The 16,915-nt window shown below is 36.7% G+C and overlaps 1 protein-coding gene across 4 annotated transcripts in view; it reads right to left on the reverse strand.

Annotated features, from left to right (window-relative positions):
- PDSS2 (decaprenyl diphosphate synthase subunit 2) overlaps positions 1-16,915 on the reverse strand; it is a 207,568-nt gene that overhangs the window by 24,614 nt on the left and 166,039 nt on the right. For all 4 annotated transcript variants that reach the window (XM_033103100.1, XM_033103099.1, XM_033103098.1 and 1 more), the window contains exons 5-6: positions 14,530-14,703; positions 13,502-13,633 (exon numbers count right to left, since the gene is read on the reverse strand). In XM_033103100.1, coding sequence (XP_032958991.1) covers positions 13,502-13,633; positions 14,530-14,703 — 306 coding nt within the window. The remainder of the gene's footprint in view (positions 1-13,501; positions 13,634-14,529; positions 14,704-16,915) is intronic.

The raw sequence follows: 16,915 nt of genomic DNA on the forward strand, positions 1-16,915 counted from the left end.
ATGAGCCTCTGACATTGAGGCTGATCCTGTGGTCACAGGTTGCCCACCTTTTCAATGCTCCGACCTTTTCCTTGTCTCTTGCTGATCCTTATGGATTGCTCAGGCACAGCACTTTTCAAATGACGCATGAACTGGGAGCCCTGCAGAATTGTTAACTGTTCTCAGACAACTCATTCTGGAAAACGTTTGCCATCTCCTCACTAGGTTTAATTTTGTTTCTGTTCTAACACCTCATCTTCATTTTAGGCCTTTGAACATTCTCATCTTTCAGTGTTTAACACAAAGGACATGTTAGAAGTGTTGAAAGAGGCATTTATTGAAAGTTAGCAAGTTGAAGAGCTTGTGTATCTTGAGATTGCAAGGCCAAGTGTGGAGAAATGACATAATTTACAATGACTTAGGGTGGACTTTTCCTTTTGGAGGCATTGAACCATTTCCCACTTTGTCTCACGAAAAAAAATTCAACAGCAGTTTCTTCAGGTTGGAACAGTGAATATAGTGCTGTTTACAGATAAGGACATCTAGAGTAGTCCTATTACACATTTTTATGAAATTATTTTTCCCATCACATACTTTGCTTATAAACTAATATTCTTAGGGAATTCTATTATTTTGAAATATTTGTGTTTAATCAATCAAAAGCCACTTCCAAACGTTCTCATTTTATTTTGTATTCTTAGCTTGGCCACCACTCTTTCTCGCCCAGTAGAGATATACTTGGCTGGGGAGGACGACAGAGAAACACCATTTATGTACCCCATATCTGTTCAACATCAGCTCTTCAATGTTTTGAAAGCTGAGAGATGAGAAGCCTACATAAAATGACAGCCTGATTACCACAGCCGTTACAACTTGAACAGACTGTAACTACTGATATGCAGCTTACCTGAATGTCCTTTTTATTTTATCACAATAAACATTCTAATTCTGCGAAACCATTTCATCCTTGACTGCTTTAGCTTTTACATAAAAGTATCATTTATTTCATAAAACAAATATTATATTTAAGTCTTTATAGGTATATTGTATATTTCCAGCTGCTATGTTAATATCTACATGTCATACCATACACCTGAAGTACACATTCTAATACAAAATTTTTTTTTCACAAAAAGCTTTTAGAGCTTATAAAAACATAGCAAATTAGAAACAGATGCAAATGATGATTTAATCCCCTACATAAATAATATTTCTCATTAATTATTACCTATCCTATTTCTCTTTGTAAAATAGTTAATTTGTGAGGGGCCATAGTTCCTATTTCACCTGATGGCTGCCTATTCATTAAATAATGATCCACTGTGCACTTACTATGTGTTAGGCAATGCTCAGGCCCAGAGACATAGCCGTGAACAGAGCAGATAAAAATTTCTGCCTTCATGGAACTTATACTCTAGGGGTTGCAATCTTGTTTTAGATAAGCTTCACATACAGGCTTCCTCTAGAACTTACGCTCCACGAGCGAGGGGAATTTCTCTCCTGGGTCACAAATGTATTCCACGTCTAGATCAGTGCTAGTATATAGTAGATGGTCGATCATACCCGATGAATGAATGAATAGCTGGATAAATGCTTTTTCTTTGTATGTGTTGGTTATGTCCTGTCTATGCAGGAAACTTGCAAAGTTCACTTTCCTCACTCCTAGCTCTAGGGGAGCTATGTGTTTAGGTTCAGAGCCATTACGCGGCAAATGTGGAGCCATTCGCTGGTGCCTTACAAATAATTTTTACCCATACTGAACAATACCATATTTTCACTTCGTTACCCAGCTTCTATTTATAAATGGACTAAGGAAGGGACTCTATAGAAAACAAATTCAAAGAATTCATGAAAATCAAACAACAATAGGACAGAACAGATCCAGATCATTCTTCTCACAGATGTAGTGGTATAGTGTAATTAAGTTTCTTAACCTTGAAAACAGTATGTTGAAGTGAAGAGAGCCCAGAATGGAAGTCAGGAGGCCTCAGGACATATCAGGATGCATATACCTCAAAGTCCCAGGTGTCAAACAGGCCTTGTCTATGGAGCAAAGCAAGTGGCCTAAGATCTTAACTGTGACCCCTCCAAGAGGCACTGTGACCTGTGAAGATGAACACTGTGGCAGATAGAAAATATGGTTTCCAGTCCATGACAGGTTAATATCTCAAATGTTTTAAATTTTTAAGATTTTCATGTGGGCCTCATTTTCTTACCTGTAAAATAAGAGCATTGGACCAGGCCAGACGTTGCCCAATGCTGGGCTCTCACAAATGTGGGGCTGGCTGGATCAGAATCACTTGGGCAGCTTGTTAAAAATGCAAGTCCTCTGTACCCTAGCCCTGAGATTCTGATTCATTTGAGGATCACTCTTCTACTCTAAGTCTAATGTCCTTTCGATTTATGCTTCTGTATGCATCAGTGTTTTACCTCAAAGACTAAAAGAGAACAACTTTATAAACTCCTTAAGTCTTAAGGAAAATGGAGTGCTGTAACTTACTCCCTTTCTATGACATCTGCCCCGTAAGAACATTTCTGGCCGAGCAAGATTTTATTAAAATAACTTTCTCACTGGGGCCCTAAATAGGCCGACATAAAATAAATGCAGACTGTATTTCAACAGCCAGCAGCCCTGAACCTCTTTTCCTGCCACACTGTTCATCTCCAGAAGCCACTATAAATCCTGCCGTACATGGCGATTCCCCGAGGGCTTCATTACTGGGGTCTTTAAAAGGGATTCACTCATCTTTTTGCCCCCTGTAGGTGTGCTTCTTCTCAATCCAGGTCATGAGAAGAGAAAGTAATTTTTCCTAGTCTTTAGCAGTTCACAGAGAATGTGTGGTTTGAACCTTGTTTTATCTTTAAAAAATGTGAACCAGACAAGATAGTGTGGTCACGACACTGGAAGCCTCCTCAGACAGCCATAGTGAGTACTGTAAAACAATATTCTGCACAAAAGCAGAAAAAGCCAGCACTCTGACAGGATGCACAGAGGGATTAATTCCAAAGGTTTATATACCAGTCTCTGCAGACCAAAGGCAGATAGATTCCCTGTTGGTAAGTAATGGATGTACAATGTGGTCTTTTACTTTAAGAAACAAATGCGTTTTTATAAGTCAGGTAACAAAGAAGGATTAGATGACATAAATGAACTGTTTCCAATTTCCAACTGCTGTTATCTGGACTTGAAAGCTGGATATGGGGAAACCTTTTTCTAAAAGCAGAAAACTAATATTCCACAGCAGGGAGTCCAGAAATTGCTACAGACTGATCATCTCTACTTATCATGTTATGCTTCCCAAATGCTATCAGCTGTATTTTGGAATAAGTCATTTTTTTCCCTCTTAAGATTCTGTTTTTAAATCTTCAAGGAAAACTACTTTTTCCCTCAAACATTTTAGTTGAAAGAACATAACAAACGTCCACTTGCCCTCCACGTAGATTAACCAATTGCTAATATTTTGCCATTTTGCTTTCTCTCTAAAACGATCATTGGCTGATTATTTGACAGTAAGTTGTAGACACCATGACGCCTCATCCTTTTCAGTATTTATTTCCAAAGAACAAAATGGTGTTCTCCTACATAACAACAAACCCATGATCACATCCAACAAGTGTTAACGTTTACTGTAACATGTAAGATAAAATCCATATTAAAGTTTTCCAAGTTCAACCAACAGTGCCCTTTAGAGCTGTTTTTAATCCCAATCCAAGATCAAATTAATAAAAACCCTACATTTCCATTGGATGGCATGGCTTTTTAATCTCTCCTAATCTACAACAGTCCCCACACCACCACCTTTTCTGTCTTTCATAATATTGGCATTTTTTGAGTCCAGATTAGTTGTTCCGCAGAATATCCCTTATCCTGGATTTGTCTTGATTCTTTTCTAATGATTCAAGTTAAAACGTTTGGGCAGGAAAACTATAATAGATAATGCTGTGTACTTCTCTGTTACATCGGGAGTCACACAATACCAGTTTGTCTCACTGTTGGTGAAACTAAGTTTGTTCACTGTATTTAATAAGTATACTGTAGGGTGCTTTGAGCCCATGTAAATATTTGGTTCCCTAATAACCATTCATGTAATTATATTAACCAATTATCCACTAATGATCCTTGTTTGAATAAAAGATTACACTGGTAGCTGCAAAAATAATGACATTTTAAAGGTATTTTGCCTTGACACTGGCAACAATGTCATTGGTTCCTTTAGAGAAAACAAGTCTTACTGAAAATAAACTCTCTGTACATTTACATTGGTATTAAAAGGTGGAGCTCATATGTATAGAAAGGAGGTGTGTTGGGGGATCAAGAAAAGAAGGAAGGATACCTCCATCCTCATCCCGGAATGGTCTGGGTATAGTGTACGAGGATTTAGAAAGGTCACAAATTAGAAATCTACTACCGTGCTCCCCCGAAAATAAGACATAGCCAGACAATCAGCTCTGATAAGTCTTTTGGAGCAAAAATTAATATAAGATGCGGTCTTATTTTCTATTGAGACCTTGACTGTACGGGTATAATATAATATAATATAATGTAATACCAGGTCTTATATTAATTTTTCCTCCAAAAGACACATTAGAGCTGATCGTCCGGCTAGGTCTTCTTTTTGGGGAAACACGGTAGATCTGCTAGCCCAGCAATTGAAGCAGCCAGTTGAGTTTTGGTTTGGTAGAAGACGCAGGCGTTAGATTGTCAGGCTCTCCAGTTATAGAGCTGGAAAAGTATCAGAATATAAAGGAACAGGGCAGGCCTCTTCTTTGCTATCTTGACTATTCTTGCTTGCTAATAAGAAAGCACAGAAAGCATCTATTTGCAAGGAAGTCAACACTATTCAGAGCTGGACTGCTCGGGTACCTGATTTTACTGTCTCTTTCACCTGGGAAAGCTAATCTTTGGAGACAAATGTGAATGTCCATGGAATTAACTTTTTCGCATTCCCTTCCTTTGGTTCACTGGGAAAAGAGGAAGCAACAGAAGGCTGTGGTGACCAATTTAAAAACCAGGAGGGGCTTGTATTATCTACATAGTAAATCTTTCTGTTCGAAAGTCTTGCTATCCCTTTCCAAACCATTTTCTTGCTATGCTTTCTTGGAATCTGGAAGAGACATGAAATTTAAAATTGCAGTTTGACCAAGAAACAAAAATTTACCCAGATCACCGAAAGGCCATGAGCAAGGAAATTATGCTGATAAGGGAACTGAGTTGTTTCCTCCAGTGGCCAGGTCCCAAGGTGAAGGCCACCAACCTGATGGTCCACCTCAAGCTCCCCAAACTTACACCAGTTTTCCAACTTCACTTCCCTATTTCTATTCACAGCACAATTCTTCCTGTTATCCAAGTTCAAAATCCTCGTTTGGGCCTCTGATGGCCTCTTTCCAGTACATACCTGCCAGCTTCTCCCTGTCAAGTTAGTTTTCAGTTCCTATATATTTTCTCTCTGAAATTAATTTAATGCCTAACTTCCTACCTTCCCATTCTTGTTGCCAACGCTGTGATTGGGACTTTTCTCTTGCATTCACCAGCAAGTTCCCACAAACCTCTTACCTGATCTCCTTCTCTTTAGTATCTCCTTGTTCCTTTCATCCTATATAAGGTAGCCAGATAGATATACCTCCCTAAAACACATTTCAGACTTGGACATGACTTGGCTTAAAAACTTTCAACGTCTGCCCCATGACTTCTGAATCAAGTTCATTTTCCACAGGCAAACATCCCAAAGTCCTTTTTTTTTTTTTTTAAGGAGGGCACAGCTCACAGTGGCTCATGTGGGGATTGAACCAGCAACCTTGGTGTTATTAGCACCATGCTCTAACCAATTGAGCTAACCGACCATCCCCTAAAGTCCTATTTTTAAAAAAATTTTGACATAGAAAATATTGATTTTGACATGTTTTATTCAAATACCAATCTGATCACACATGGTCCCAGAACATTCAAATAATAAACCCAAAAGATGTTAACGATTGGTCTTCAAACAGTATAGCCAGTGATACCATGCTTGCCTATGATCTCGCCAACATAAAACCACATTCACAGCTCAGTGGTCAACAAACCATTCAGCAGAGCTTCTTTAATTGTGAACTGTCTGAAGCTACCGGTGTGAGCACCACTGACTAATGTTTTCAAGCTCTGAATAGCTATTGGGATCTCAGCAGGGGTCGGAGGAACCAGCTCAACCTGGGCACAGTGCCAAAATGTGGCCACTCGAGGCTTCGAGTAAGTCACAGCAGCGTTTACCAGAGCCGGGGCCTTCTCTGCGAGGTACAGACAAACTGGGCCGTGGTTGGAGGATGGAAAGTCCCTAAAGTGTTATTTTTTAATTGAGGTAAAATTCATATAACATAAAATTCATAATTTTAACCATTTTAAAGGGTACAATTCAGGGGCATTTAGTACATTCACAATGTTGTGCAGCCATCACCTCTATCTACTTCCAGAACATTTCTGTCATGCTGTAAGTAGCATGTATCAGTATTTCATTCCTTTCTATGGCCGAACAATATTCAATTGTACGGATGTACCATGTTTTGTTTATCCATTCATCAGTTGATGGACATGTTGTTTCCACTTTTTGACTCTTGTAAATAATGCTGATCTGAACATTCATGTACATGTTTTTGTTTGGCCTGAAGTCTTTACATATAGTCATTTATGTACATTTCCAGATGAATTCTTCATCTCTCCTTATACTGCCCATGTTTTGCACATTCCATGCAAATGATGACACTTTTTTTCCTCTGAATACACTGCACAATTGTCCACCTGCATCCCATTTTCGTGGCTCCCATTGTCTAGGAAGCTCCTCCTTTCCATCTTTGCTGGCAAGATCTTCTTTTTCAAGAACTATCTCAGAAGCACCTGCCTCACAAACCCTTTTGTGACTTTCCCAGCTCCCCAAATGGCATCACTTACAGGATTCCTTATATTTGTGTATTTCTCTTATCCCCTCTTTACAAGGTCACAGACAACCTTTGGGTACTTTCCTGCTGTAGCTCCAGGAGTGCAGCCCTTTATTTCCTTAAGTGAAACAGAAAACCTTAAGAAAAATTTTAATTTAAGTGATGTCCAGAACCATTCCATAGCCTTTGTGGTTTCATACAGTCCTTTCAAGTGCCCATACTGTACACCTTCCATGGTATAGGCAGGATGCTGTCAATATTATTCCTTTTGAAATAACTCCAAATAACTTAAATAATTAGAAGAATATCATGTGGCATTTATGAGGACTCTCTGAATGTGCATTTTCTCTTTTGTTTATGAATATACACGTGTTATGTTCATGCACACCAGCCGTACCTCACAATCTGTTTCAATTTTTGAATAAGAATAGTAGGATACCTAGGGACAAGTGAGTTATAGCTTAGCATTGGAAATATGTAGTTCACTTAAGGTATTTTATGGCTGGTTATGACAGTGTCAGAATGTCACATGTCTAAGTGACATTTCAGTACTTTCAGAAATAACCAAGAAAATATAATCATAATTCTTATTTCTTCAGGTGACTTATAATGACAGCAGAAAACTAGAAGGATCATTAAAAATAAAGCTTGCTGACCTGCAATAGCCCCTGGATTCCCTGAGCGAGTCAGAGCTCTGTGGTTCTCTGAAAGATTCTACTTTCTTTTATTAGGAATCAAAATGATAACGGAGTAATGACTTCACCTCCCTAGGGTAAACCACCTATTCACTATCAGTATTTTTATCTGATCATTATTTTTCAGCAGCTAAAAATTTAAATGTAAAATTAAAGTAGGGAGGAATCTGTAGAATTTAGTATGGAGACATTGCCCAACAAATCTTTTTCAGCTGTTTCAGGTTTGGCCTGGTGCCCTAAAGTGCCTCTTGTGAAAGGGTGTGGTGGTGGTGGTGGGGTGTGTGTGTGTGTGTGTGTCCCCTGATGGGTATGATGGAAGAAGACTACCTAATCTTAAGATTTTGGGGGGAGCAGGGGAGTTGGAGAGGTGTTAGCAGGGCCTGATATGAAAAATTCCATAGGTGCTCTTCTTCCTGGCTTCACAATGATGTTGAACAGGCACGAACTGTATGTCATCTCTTCCTCCCTTCCATGTCTAGTCATTAATTCTCACTTTCCCCAAGCAGGAAATCAAAAGGGTAGATGGGACACAAACCTGTCTGAGCAGAGCAGGGAAGTAATTTCACATGCGATAATAAGAAATCATAGGGTGACTTCTATCATTGGGAGCAAGACTTTTCTATTTTTCAGTGTGAAAACTAGTATTCAACTTCTAATAGAGATACGTATTTTTCTTGTGATGCATCTCTTGACTACGAGACCTATTTGAGAGCTGAAAAGATCTAGCTTAAATGCCATCATTTTACAGAAAATAATAAAAAGGACGTGAAAGAATGTGATTAAGGTTATACAGATGCCAGCAGAGCCCAAACCAGAACCCAGGTTTTCCAAATCCTGGTCCTCTGGGCCATTTCTACTATACCAATGTGACTCTTCTTTCTATTTAACAAAACAAGGCTACCACCAAATAACTCATCCTGAGAAGACCACATCACACATATTTTTTTAAATATTAATTGAATGACTACTCCAAGTAAGTCACTATGCCAGGTACTATGGGCAATTCGAAGGTGAATTGACTATGATCCTTAAGGATCTTGTAATAAAATTCAAAACTTGGGGGAGGAAAAAATTGCAGAAATGCACAGGAGGCAAATGCCACAAAAGAAAAACTGAAAAAAGAACACTAGAAAGAACTAATTTCAGGATTAATAAGCAACCTCCTTGAGATTTAGGATAGAATGTCCCCTAACTCAATCACAGATGATTATCTTACAGAATTTTATGTAAACATGAATATTGCAATTTAGAGGATGAAAATAAATTCAAGTTAGGAGCCTTTAATCTGAAGAATGATGCTCCCTGCATGACAGAAACTAACGTTTCTTATTTGCCTCAGAGAAATTCATCTTCTCTCCGTCAGTGACCCTGTTCATGACTCAGACGTGTAGATATGTATAAGGAGAAGAGCCTGAAGTCAGTGGCTAAGCATAGGCTATTTGGAAAGGATGTCCCTTTGAATCTAAATCAAGTTGGAGATAATGATTTGGGAATATTTCACCAGCTGTTTAGGAAATCCTGGACTCTTGTGTTGTCTACATTTACAATTTTGTATGCTTGCAAAGAAACTAAGAGTTAAATATGTCCCTTTTCTGTGAAGCTTCTTTAAAATTCATATCTACATTACTTTTATATGTGTATATATACATATGTGAATAGCCAACAGAGAGTTGGTAGCTTTCATTGAACATATTTAGCTGGATCTTTTCAACCAAAATGTAAATCTGCAATGTATTCTAATGTAACCCAATTAGAGCTACTAACACCATCTGCATATATATTTTCAGTTCAGCTGTCGAAAAACACACAAATCCACCCTAGTAATACAATGTTCAATAGTTGTGTGGTATTTCATTGTGTGATACTTCATTTAATCTTTTCTATATTTAAATGGATCAATTTTCATTTTCTTCCCTTTAGAATTAATATTTTACTACATAGCTTAATATGTAAGCCTCTCTGATATTTTTCTTGGGATACATTATTAGAAGTGAAATTACTATAGGAAAGTATATAAATTTTTAGATGGAAAGTTTTAAAATAAAACCAAATATATGTATAGTATTTAAAAAGTCAAATAACATAAGACTTCTAACAAGGCAACCTAAGTACCAGACTCTGTCTGTCCTGTGTACCTCTCTTTAGCTGTTTCTTCTGCTGTTTATCTTCAAAGATAGTTTTTACTCGATTTTAAAATTTTAGACAATATCTATTGATCTTACCATGAAAGGAATAATTACATTTCTTACATGACAAACACATTCTTTTTTCCTATCCTCCTTGCATTATACTTTTTGGTTTAAATCAATATTTGAAATTTACATTTTATGCTATATAAATATTGCTTTCTAAGCCATGTAGAGTATTGATTACATTTCCTTTCTCATACATTTAAAATTTTTTCACTATAGCTAATAACTGCCTCATTTTATCCCATATGTTTAGTGTGGGTGTTTTATTTATTTTTTTTAAGTGTTTTTTTTTCCAGTTACAGTTGACATTCAATATTATTTGATATTAATTTCAGGAGTACAGCATAGTGGTCAGATAATTACATAATTTAAGAAGTGATTCTCCTGACTAGTCTAGTACCCACCTGGAACTATGTATAGTTATTACCGTATTATTGACAATAGTCCCTATGCCTTACTTTACATTCCATGACTATTTTGTAAGTACCAATTTGTACTTCTTAATCCCTTCACCTTTTTCATCCAGTTCCCCAACCTCCCTCCCCTCTGGCAATCAACAGTTCGTTGTCTGTATCTATGAGGCTGTTTCTGTTTTGTTTGTTCGTTTAGTCTGTTCTTTAGATTCCATATGTAAGTGAAATCATATGGTATTTGTCTTTCTCATTCTGACTTATTTCACTTAGCATAATACCCTCTAGGTCCATCCATGTTGTTGCAGAGTGTGGCTGTTTTAAAATGTGGGTCCCAAATTCTTTGAAACTCTTCCCTTTGATAGGTGAGGTCTACAGTCTCTCCTCTCGATTTTGGGTGGGCCTGTGACTACTTTGATAGGAGACCTTGGAAATGACTGTGTAACTTCAGAGGCTGGTCATAAAAGGAGATGTAGCCTCTGGCTTGTTTGCTAGCCAGATTTTGTTTGGAGTTCAGATCTGGCAGTTAAGAAGCCCGATTACTCTAAGGCTGCCACACTGTGAGGAAGCCAAGCTAAATGGAAGGGTACGCATGTGCACTCCGGTTGCGCAGCAGCCTGGTTTTCTTGACATCCCAGCCCAGATGCCAGGTGGGAGTGGAGCCTCCAGATAATTCCAGTCCTCAGCATTATGGGTCACCTCCAGCCACTGGGTCATTCCAGCTGAGGCCCCAGAAATCATGCAGCAGTCATCCCCTCTGCATGCAGTCCAAATTCCTGACCCATGGACTCCATGAATATAATAAAATGGTTATTTGAAGCAGCTAAGTTTTGGGGTAATTTGTTTTACAGTAATAGTAACAGGAACACTTAGTTTTCTATGTACCCATTATTAATTTGTCCCTAAATTCTCAATATGGTCAAGTACATTAGGTGATCATCAGTACCATTTTGTTCCTTGGAGACAGTTCCCCCAAAGATCTCTGTCCTGTTGTCCCAAACTAGACTGGATGCATAGCCACCAGCCTAGGACTTGCTTGGATGACAAACGGTGTAGTTACTTAAGGACATGGGCCCTGTAGCTGGGTTGCCTGGGTTTGAATCCTAGTTCCACCACTTGCTAGCTGTGTGACTGTACAAGTTGGTTAATCCCTCTGTGCCTCAGGTTTCTCACCAGAACAGAGCGTGGCACACAGCAAGTACTCTTACTGTTGGCATTGTTGTTGTTGTTTATTATTCTTCCCTTCATATTGTCCTAGAAATTCCCATTGCCTCACACCTCTGTCGGATCTCCTAATTCCTAAACTCCACGTCTTTCTCTTTCTTGCTTACTCTCTTGCCTTGATAGAGTACACCACCTGCTCCCTGAAATAAAATGCTTGGAAGGTACGTTTTTTGAGGCCTCATTTATCTGTTTTAAATTGTCTTTATATAACATCACACTTGATAATATGACTGGCATAAAATTCTAAGGTGGAAACAATTTTCTCTTTGAATGTTGAGGTAAACTCTATTGTTGTGAAGCTTTCAGTGTCACTGCTAAGGCCATTCTGATTCTTTTTTTTTTTTTTTTGCTATTGTTCACAATCTTAGCTGTAGAGGGCACAGCTCACTGGCTCATGCAGGAATCGAACCGGTGACCTCAGCTTTAGGAGCACGGTGCTCCAATCATCTGAGCCACCAGGCGAGCCCCACCATTCTGATTCTTGATCCTTTGCTGGTAGGGTTTTCTTTTTTCTTTCTAGAAGTATTAGGATTTCTTCTTTATCCCTATTGTTTTAAAATTTGAAATGAGGTGATTTGGTGTGAGTCTTTATAAATTCATTATTTAGGGCACCATTTTAATTTGGACACTCAGGTCCTTCAATTCTTAGAAATTTTATTTTCTTTTAAAAAATTCATTGTTAATTTTTTAACCTCCATTTTCAGTTTTCCCTTTGTCGGATTCATAATTGATATAGGATCTTTTGAATTGGCCCTCTAATTTTCTTACCTTTTTTCTTCTGTTATCTTTTTGTTCAAATTTCTAAAAGATTTTCTCATATCTTCCACTCTTCTCATTTAAAAAAAAATCCTGTTTTCATATTTTATAATTATGATTTCTTATTCTTGAATTGTCCTTTTTTTATGTATCACCTGCTCTTATTTCATGAATTTAGTATCTCACTGAGTACATTGATTATAGTGCTTTTGAAAATGTGTCTTTCTTTTCTTGTACTGCCTCTGTTTCCTCTAAGATTCTTCTTTTTCTCAGTTTGCTTTTACCTCATTCTTCTATGGCAGAGGCTTTTCTCAAATGCCCAGAGGTGCCCTATTACCTATTCTACTTCTGTTGGGTTATTCTGTGCATTTGGATACTCTGACGCTTGTCAACTGGTGGACCTCACTGTAGGAGGTAATGTTTACTGAGGGAGCTCCAAACATCCACGTCTGCTGGTCTTTTCCCCTGGGTTTTACTGTTTCCCAAAAAAAGAATCCTCTCATTTTCTACCTGGTGAATATGAGGGATTTTAAGCTGCCCGCATTTAGAGAGGAGGGGTAGGAGAGAGAAAAATCTTATCTTTCTGAAGGCAGATATCACTTAGGTTCTCTCTGCTTTAAGTATGGTCGCTACTGCCACCTTCAGCTGTGCCTGGTTCCCCATGTCAAGTCTCAGATTAACCCAATCAGTTAGAACCATGAAGTTAAATAAATTCCATGAAGCTCTGGGTAAAAGAGCAGGTAAACTTTTGTACCAGAGTTTCTGGATTAAAAGAAAATCAAAAACACGTTCCCTCTAATCTTCCACAACTTCCCTCCCGTCTAAAAAGTGGGAAATTACCCAATTTAAGTCCCTTTACTCCTCCCACTTAATCATGTGTTTTTCCCTTTGATAATGCCTCAGAACTTGAGTATTCACGGTCCAAGTTTGTTTTAAAATAACCCAATGAGCTGACAGACGGAGCTCCTGGAATTCTGCAGCTTGTGTTAGAGTCTACAGATGGGAAATTGCCGTCAGTTAAAGGGTGGTGCTATTACCATAGCCCAATTTTTGAAAGCCTTTAGGAAAAAAAAAAATCATCTGAGTTAATTAGCATTTACCACAAGTACTAGTTGTGTGTTGCAGTATTCTAAGAACTCAGATAATAAGAAATTGCAGTTTCTAACTTTTACCTAATACTTTACTTCTTAAAAATGTAGATTGTAAGGTAAGAATTGTACCTGTTATACAAATAAGCTCTTATATGGCTGATGTCTTAGATCAACATAAAATATACATTATGTTCTAAAATCAACTAATACTACTGGTACCTAAAATAGGAGTAATTTCATTTTACCTCTCTGATCTGCTTAATCCATACATCTCTTCCAAGAAACTCTTGATGTAAGACCACAGGAGCTGAGTTTAGATTAAAAGTTGTGGAGTCACTGGTCTTTTCTTTAATAAAAGGTTGGAGATCAGAATTTATCTAGAAGAAGTAGTCAAAAAAGTTAAATCAGTGAAATGTACTAGTATGTTTTAGTCATATCCAGAAAGCATTAGGTAATATAAAGAAGAATGAAGCTTAAGGAATGCAGTTTTTAGATGTACTTTAAGAAGCCAAAGAACAATTCATATGATTAACAATAATCTTTAAAATTCTTTTTCCCTAACACATTCCTTTTTTATTTGGCAGCAGCCTTTGTTTCACTTTAAGTTCAAGGTAAAGAGTTACAAAAAGATTGAATAAATATAATTGCTTAACAAACTAATCTAAGATGTAATAAAATGTTAAAAAATCTTCTGGAGATTTTACGTATATATGTACATATTTTCCCCCTCTTATGAGTACTCTTATTTAAGTAACATCTAAAAAACATATTAAATGTAGTATTATAATTACGTATTCACAGAGGCAACAATATAAGAGCTAATCTCAGGACATTTTATATTTCATTATGCCTATTCAAAAGAATCAGTTATTAGAATTAAAGTTTTCAAGTTTATTCTGTATATTTCTAAATTTTACTAACTTCTCACAATTTATTTTACTGTCGGGGAACTGTTACAAATATTCTTCCATTCTGTGAATGACAACATTACATGTTAATTTAATAATCGTGAGAGTTCTTTCAAGAACCTTTCCAAGGGGTCAGAAAACACAAACATCACAAATGTGATTTAAATAAGCTGTCAGGTTTTATAAAAATTACACAGTACTTACCTGTCATAGTGTTTATATGATATAACTGCATATGACTGATAGATTTTAAGCACACAATAAACATTTTCTGAGATATAAAAGCAGCTTATTAACTGGCAAAAGGTTTCTGGTATATCATTTGAGCTATTTAAATACTGAAAAAGAGAAAGGGTGTGAAATACCTTATGACTCATGGCCATGTGCTTCCCATACTGAAATGCCATGTCCTGAACCTCAGCGTCATGCTTTGCTAATTCCATTGCAGCCTGGCAGCTCTTTGCTAATAAGGCTCCATGGGAGAGAAAGGTCTGCTCCTTCCAAGTCGATATTCCAATGTCACTTGTGATATAATCTTCCTAAAAAATGCGACAAAAGCCAAGATAAAAAAGGTGTTGGGAGTAATTCAATCGTTTTGGGTTTTGAAAAATGAGAGTTAAGATATGAACTATTTAAAACACTCAGATTATCGCAACAAGATGGAATGAAAAGATGCTGAACTTCAGCTCTACCGAAAGAGAACTAAGGGGTGGGAACTGCTTTTTTTCTTTTAAGGGAATGGGGGAAAAATGAAAAAAAAAAAATGCTAAAGCAAATTTTATATTCAGCGGGGGAACTTCTATTAAAATATAGTTATAGAATAAGGCAAAATCAGAAACTTGGACTTCTAAACTAACTTCCTTCTATATTCACATCAGTTCTTAAGTTCTGGTATTCTAAAATACAAGAATTCTATTGCATTTAACTTACGTGAAAATATTATGAGCACAGTCAAGGAAATGCATTTTCTTATAAACAGTTAAATAGAAAATCAGAGAGAAGGCAACCCAATATAATGGAGTATGATTATATTACATTATTAATCAAACTTTATTCTCACAAGAAACAAGGTGATAAGGGAGGATATATAACTGCAGTATATTTAATTTCAGCTTTTTAAATTACGAAAATCACTGTAGTATCTGTAAGAATACACACACCTACTGTCTTTAGACCAGTGATGTCCAATAAAAATATAATGTAAGCCATACATGCAATTTAAAATTTGCTAGTAGCTACATTAAAAAGTGAAAAAAAGGTGAAATTAATCTTAATGCCATATTTTATCTATCCCAGTAAATCCAAAATATTACTTCAACATACAATCAAAATAAAATTATTGAGAGATTTTACATTTTTTATACTAAGTTTTCAAAATCAGCGTGTGTTTTACACTGACCATGTTTCAAACACTCAATAGATACAGGAGCCGGTGGCTACCCTTCTGGACAGCTTGGCTCCAGGCAGTGAGCTTTCTGAGGACAAGAATAATGAGGCAAATATATAAAACAATATTCATTTTAGGGTGATTCTTTGAAATCTCAAACTACTTAGAACCTATTCAGAAGGATGAATTAACCCAAATACTTTACTTCCTGCCGCCTATATCATAATCCTTTTCTATCTACCATTATTTGAGGACAAAATGAAAACAATAATAAGAAAACTTAAAAAGGGACCATTAAAAGGTCAGCTCAGATTCAGCCCACCTTTTTCACCATGCTGAAGGGAATCTTCAGCCCACTGGGCACATCAAATTCTCAGCTTAATTTGAATAAGCCTTTAAACAAAAACAGAGTTCCACTTACGACAACAGTTGCAAATATGCAACACAGCATTGTGTAATAATCAAAAAAACTACACATGGCAGGAATAGTGCATAAAATTAAGACCTGCTTTACAAAACATTGGGCATAAATAAAAACATTTAATTTTAGAAATCTGAGAGGATATTTTAAAATGTGCGAATTTAATATATTACATTAATAAACCTAAGATAAAAAACATATTACTTCTCCATATATACTAAAGAAGGATTTGACAAAATTCAACTCTGGATGGGAAAAAAACGCTGAATAAGAACAGCTGTGCATTTCTTTAATATGACACGTGTGTGCGCGCCCATGCATGCACATACATGCCAAAAAGTCAGCAAATACTTTAGGGAAACACATGACCCTTTCTTCCTAAAATCAGCAATAAGACAGAGATGCATACAACACCAGTGCTATTAAACAATGTAATAGAAGAGGCAAGAAAAGGGCAGATGAATAAAAATTAGAAAGAGTTTAACTGTCACTACTTGAAGCCAATATAACTGTATATTGGGAAAAAGCGAGACCAGTACAAACAAGAAGGTAATTCAGTAAGGTAGCAGCATACAAAATTAATACAATTTATAACTAATATAATAAATTGTATATTAACCATAGCTTTCAGACATAGAAACTAATCAAAAAGAAGTATAAATAGGGTCTTTTCTTCCATTACAGCTATGAAAAAAAAGATTGAAATTCTGGAAATAAACTTAGAAATGTACAAAATTGATATGAAGAAAATGTTAAAGTACTATTGAAAGAATAAAACTAACCTGAATTAATATAAAGGGGTATTTTGTTTAAAGATAGTAAGATCCAATTTCATGAAGTTACTTCAATAAAACTAACCCCTCTCCCTACCCCCAAAAAACCCATGTAAGCTGATTGATGGGAAAAAAACCCCAAACTATAGAATAGACAGAAAAACCATGGG

This window comes from Rhinolophus ferrumequinum, chromosome 3, assembly GCF_004115265.2.
Source record: "Rhinolophus ferrumequinum isolate MPI-CBG mRhiFer1 chromosome 3, mRhiFer1_v1.p, whole genome shotgun sequence".
Taxonomy (NCBI): Eukaryota; Metazoa; Chordata; class Mammalia; order Chiroptera; family Rhinolophidae; genus Rhinolophus; species Rhinolophus ferrumequinum.